General features: G+C 51.3%; 1 protein-coding gene across 9 annotated transcripts in view; it reads left to right on the top strand.

The window, feature by feature from the left end:
- arhgap21a (Rho GTPase activating protein 21a) overlaps positions 1-6,000 on the top strand; it is a 45,160-nt gene that overhangs the window by 17,898 nt on the left and 21,262 nt on the right. For all 9 annotated transcript variants that reach the window (XM_028969884.1, XM_028969886.1, XM_028969883.1 and 6 more), the window contains one exon: positions 937-961. In XM_028969884.1, the coding sequence (XP_028825717.1) occupies positions 937-961 (25 nt within the window). The remainder of the gene's footprint in view (positions 1-936; positions 962-6,000) is intronic.

Below are 6,000 nucleotides of genomic sequence, written 5' to 3'. Positions count from 1 at the left end.
TGTGTGTGTGTGTGTGTGAAGTGCCAACTCAGCCGTTTCAGTTCCCAGCGGCGCTCTGCTATTCGTGGCCTTTTTTAGAGACACACTTTGAAAATGTCATTTCCAGACGGATGTTGCTGGACTTGTTCTGCATCACAGCGAGTTTGGGGTTCGGCGTCTGAGAATGAACTGAGGTCGGGCTTTTTCCCGAGTTTCTGCTCAGTCCTGGTGATGAAGGATTGGGCAAAAAAGTGGACATAGAATGTCAACCTCCAGTCAGGCTGGGACACACACGTCCTCATCGGTCCAGGGATGAAGGTGAAATGGGCGTCCTGGTGTTAAAGGAACAGCGCCAGCTGTAAACCACGCCCACATCTCCACCACTCTTACTAACAACATGATGTGTGGCCTAAAAAACTAATTCAGTCAGATGGACAGATTCCCTGGCTTTAAAAAAGTGGCATCTTGAAAAAACACAGACACACACACACACACATTCACACACACACACACACTCACATTCACACACACACACACACACGGCTGTGAGGGAGCAGATTATGACACGCATGAGGACTTGAGGACAAGAGCAAAGAGGAAATGAAGGTTTTCATGTTGGAGCGTCTCCACCCTCGTGTTTTATGTGTGTGTGTGTGTGTGTGTGTGTGTGTGTGTGTGTGTGTGTGTGTGGATCATATGTTGCCAGAAAATAAACGTTACATCACATAGAAAGGGATGCGTTTAGAATACTGAATTCATATAAAGTACGTGTGCGTTCATTTCGCAGATCCGCATCAGCATGAGTAAAATGTTAATGTCACATCAGATGTGCTGTAAAGTTATTCAATTGCAACTATATTCTAAATACCGACATTCCATGAATATTGGAATACTGGGATGCATGTCTTCCATTCTGTTTAGTTTCTGACTTTTTTTGTGTTTTCTCCTCTTCTCCAGGATGACGATAACAGCAGCTGCAGAGGTAAGAGAAGAATCTCTTCTGTTCTACAGCACCTGCTGTAGTTCTATGTGTGTGTGGTGCAGAATGTTAAGCCCTGTGTGTGCTACTGTTTGGCTGGATGGGTTGTGCTGGACGCACACTGTGTAGTAGTGTTTGGGTAGACAACCTACTGCTAGTACCTGGATCTGGCATGTATGGTGCTGTATGAGGTGAGGTTGTGTCAGCATGGTCAGCGTGCCACTACAACCTCCCCTCCTGTAGGTGGCGCTGTACGACTGGGTACTTATTCCTGGGTAATTACCTTTTGGCATTTCATGCAGAGTCAAATCACAAAACACGACAGACCGAGCAATTTGCTGCTATAATTGTCATTATAGCAGCAAATGTGAGATATTCAGGCAACACAACACTGATTTACAAGCTCTTTTGAGCAGGAACCAGAACCAGTACAACAGAAACCAAAGCCTATAAACAAACTCCCATCTGCCTCGCACTCAAAAAACACAAAAAAAATCCGAAATCAAACAAACTCCCATCCGTCTTACACTCAAAAAACACAGGAATCAATCAAACTCCCACCTCGCCTCACACTCAAAAAACTACATCAAACAGACTCCCAGCCACCTCGCCTCGCACTCCAGAAAATATGAAACCAAACAAACTCCCATCCACCTCGCCTCACACTCATAAAACTACAACATCAAACAAACTCCCATCCAACCTTCTGATTACGGGGCCGTTTTCATTACCTGCTAGGCCATCGCTGCCCAAAAATCTTCCATCCATTTCGCACTAAAAAAAAAGATGACGTAATTAAACAAACTCCCATCCACTTCATTCTCAGAAATCAAAAAAACTCCCAAATGACCTACCCTCTTACCCAATAGAAAATGACGGAATCCACCTCACCTTGCACTTGCACAAACTACGGAATTGGTAGTTCAGGAATTCTATAACGCAGATTCAGGTACATGGTCAACACCCTGGAGCCACGGGATGTACACGTTGTAAAAAATCTATTCTCTCTGCAGTGTAGAATTTGGTCTCCGGTACGTGTGGTGGTGATGTTGGGTGGTGTTTGGGCTGGAGGGCCTTGCCGGACAGTGTAGAATTTGGACTCTGGTACGTGTGGTGGTGATGTTGGGTGGTGTTTGGCTGGAGGGCCTTGCCGGACAGTGCAGAATTTGGACTCTGGTACGTGTGGTGGTGATGTTGGGTGGTGTTTGGCAGAAGGGCCTTGCCGGACAGTGCAGAATTTAGACTCTGGTATGTGTGGTGGTGATGTTGGGTGGTGTTTGGGCTGGAGGGCCTTGCCGGACAGTGTAGAATTTGGACTCTGGTACGTGTGGTGGTGATGTTGGGTGGTGTTTGGCAGGAGGGCCTTGTCGGACAGTGCAGAATTTAGACTCTGGTACGTGTGGTGGTGATGTTGGGTGGTGTTTGGCTGGAGGGCCTTGCTGGACAGTGTAGAATTTGGACTCTGGTACGTGTGGGGGTGATGTTGGGTGGTGTTTGGCAGGAGGGCCTTGTCGGACAGTGCAGAATTTAGACTCTGGTACGTGTGGTGGTGATGTTGGGTGGTGTTTGGCAGGAGGGCCTTGCTGGACAGTGCAGAATTTGGACTCTGGTATGTCTGGTGGTGATGTTGGGTGGTGTTTGGCTGGAGGGCCTTGCTGGACAGTGTAGAATTTGGACTCTGGTACGTGTGGTGGTGATGTTGGCTGGTGTTTGGCTGGAGGGCCTTGCTGGACAGTGTAGAATTTGGACTCTGGTATGTGTGGTGGTGATGTTGGGTGGTGCTTGGCAGGAGGGCCTTGCTGGACAGTGTAGAATTTGGACTCTGGTACGTGTGGTGGTGATGTTGGGTGGTGTTTGGCAGGAGGGCCTTGCTGGACAGTGTAGAATTCTGACTCTGGTACGTGTGGTGGTGATGTTGGGTGGTGTTTGGGCTGGAGGGCCTTGCTGGACAGTGTAGAATTTGGACTCTGGTACGTGTGGTGGTGATGTTGGGTGGTGTTTGGGCTGGAGGGCCTTGCTGGACAGTGTAGAATTTGGACTCAGGTACGTGTGGTGGTGATGTTGGCTGGTGTTTGGCTGGAGGGCCTTGCTGGACAGTGTAGAATTTGGACTCTGGTATGTGTGGTGGTGATGTTGGGTGGTGCTTGGCAGGAGGGCCTTGCTGGACAGTGTAGAATTTGGACTCTGGTACGTGTGGTGGTGATGTTGGGTGGTGTTTGGCAGGAGGGCCTTGCTGGACAGTGTAGAATTCTGACTCTGGTACGTGTGGTGGTGATGTTGGGTGGTGTTTGGGCTGGAGGGCCTTGCTGGACAGTGTAGAATTTGGACTCTGGTACGTGTGGTGGTGATGTTGGGTGGTGTTTGGGCTGGAGGGCCTTGCTGGACAGTGTAGAATTTGGACTCAGGTACGTGTGGTGGTGATGTTGGGTGGTGTTTGGGCTGGAGGGCCTTGCTGGACAGTGTAGAATTTGGACTCTGGTACGTGTGGTGGTGATGTTGGGTGGTGTTTGGGCTGGAGGGCCTTGCTGGACAGTGTAGAATTTGGACTCTGGTACGTGTGGTGGTGATGTTGGGTGGTGTTTGGGCTGGAGGGCCTTGCTGGACAGTGTAGAATTTGGACTCTGGTACGTGTGGTGGTGATGTTGGGTGGTGTTTGGGCTGGAGGGCCTTGCTGGACAGTGTAGAATTTGGACTCTGGTACGTGTGGTGGTGATGTTGGGTGGTGTTTGGCTGGACGGCCTTGCTGGACGGTGTAGAATTTGGACTCTGGTACGTGTGGTGGTGATGTTGGGTGGTGTTTGGCTGGACGGTCTTGCTGGACAGTGTAGAATTTGGACACTGGTACGTGTGGTGGTGATGTTGGGTGGTGTTTGGCTGGAGGGCCTTGCTGGACAGTGTAGAATTTGGACTCTGGTACGTGTGGTGGTGATGTTTGGTGGTGTTTGGCTGGACGGCCTTGCTGGACAGTGTAGAATTTGGACTCTGGTACGTGTGGTGGTGATGTTTGGTGGTGTTTGGGCTGGAGGGCCTTGCTGGACAGTGTAGAATTTGGACTCTGGTACGTGTGGTGGTGATGTTGGGTGGTGTTTGGCTGGAGGGCCTTGCTGGACAGTGTAGAATTTGGACTCTGGTACGTGTGGTGGTGATGTTGGGTGGTGTTTGGCTGGACGGCCTTGCTGGACAGTGTAGAATTTGGACTCTGGTACGTGTGGTGGTGATGTTGGGTGGTGTTTGGCTGGACGGCCTTGCTGGACAGTGTAGAATTTGGACTCTGGTACGTGTGGTGGTGATGTTGGGTGGTGTTTGGCTGGACGGTCTTGCTGGACAGTGTAGAATTTGGACTCTGGTACGTGTGGTGGTGATGTTGGGTGGTGTTTGGCTGGACGGCCTTGCTGGACAGTGTAGAATTTGGACTCTGGTACGTGTGGTGGTGATGTTGGGTGGTGTTTGGCTGGACGGCCTTGCTGGACAGTGTAGAATTTGGACTCTGGTACGTGTGGTGGTGATGTTGGGTGGTGTTTGGCTGGACGGCCTTGCTGGACAGTGTAGAATTTGGACTCTGGTACGTGTGGTGGTGATGTTGGGTGGTGTTTGGCTGGAGGGCCTTGCTGGACAGTGTAGAATTTGGACTCTGGTACGTGTGGTGGTGATGTTGGGTGGTGTTTGGCTGGACGGCCTTGCTGGACAGTGTAGAATTTGGACTCTGGTACGTGTGGTGGTGATGTTGGGTGGTGTTTGGCTGGACGGCCTTGCTGGACAGTGTAGAATTTGGACTCTGGTACGTGTGGTGGTGATGTTGGGTGGTGTTTGGCTGGACGGCCTTGCTGGACAGTGTAGAATTTGGACTCTGGTACGTGTGGTGGTGATGTTGGGTGGTGTTTGGCTGGACGGCCTTGCTGGACAGTGTAGAATTTGGACTCTGGTACGTGTGGTGGTGATGTTGGGTGGTGTTTGGCTGGACGGCCTTGCTGGACAGTGTAGAATTTGGACTCTGGTACGTGTGGTGGTGATGTTGGGTGGTGTTTGGCTGGACGGCCTTGCTGGACAGTGTAGAATTTGGACTCTGGTACGTGTGGTGGTGATGTTGGGTGGTGTTTGGCTGGACGGCCTTGCTGGACAGTGTAGAATTTGGACTCTGGTACGTGTGGTGGTGATGTTGGGTGGTGTTTGGCTGGAGGGCGTGGTGTGCGGTGGAGTTGCTACGTGATGATGACGCCTGTTAAAAGGTCAGCTGCTGCTGATTGGCTGTCCGGAGTTCGGTTACGGCCGCGGCGCTCCGCAGGAGGTCGTGACCTGTAGAGGAGCGCCAGGCATCCGGCCTTCATGCAGCATGCCGGAACACGTCCCCACACACACACGCACATTCCGAATAGTCCATCTGCCGAGCCGATTGACGTGTCCCGCTCCTCACCGCGCCTGGCGCGCTGTTCGCGGTGCAGAAGAAGTCGTCTGCTCGCCGCATGTTGACAACATGGCGGTCTCGGCCCATCTCGGCTGTGCTGCTGTGTTGTTGTGTTATAAAACCAGCGGCGTTTTACCGCTCGGTAACGTGCCGTGACGCCGTGAGCCGCTGCTTCTTCCACCTGATACCGCCCTGGTCCCGGCAAATCTATTTATCGACCGCTTCGTGTCTGATGCTGCCGATTGGCGCAGTAGGTGCTGATCAGCCGGTTCGTTTTCATGACCTCGCAGCGTCTCCTCGGCGTTTATTTACTCCATACGGATACTGTACTTTTGAAATGTAAGAATGTGGAATATTCTTTGTGGTTTACGCTGGGTTTCTGATGGAAGGACTGGTGGAACGTTGAGGGGTGCGCGGGGCGGAGAGCTTTTGTAAGTGAGCTGCATGTTGTCCCCTGTGGTTACAGGTTTATATGAGCAGCGTTGAAGGTCTACGTGCACGAGTAGATCGCATCATCTGGGCGTGTTCAGGCCAAGTTCCTCGCTCCTCGTTCTTCATGCTCTCCAGCATCAGCTGCTTGTTAACTTTATCGCTCTGCTAGCTCTCCAACAATCGGAACGGTATTGGATGATTATTAATA

The sequence above is a fragment of the Denticeps clupeoides genome, chromosome 2 (genome assembly GCF_900700375.1).
Source record: "Denticeps clupeoides chromosome 2, fDenClu1.1, whole genome shotgun sequence".
Classification (NCBI taxonomy): Eukaryota; Metazoa; Chordata; class Actinopteri; order Clupeiformes; family Denticipitidae; genus Denticeps; species Denticeps clupeoides.
The sequence above is the reverse complement of the archived record's forward strand: the minus strand, read 5'-3'. Positions and strand labels throughout refer to the sequence as shown.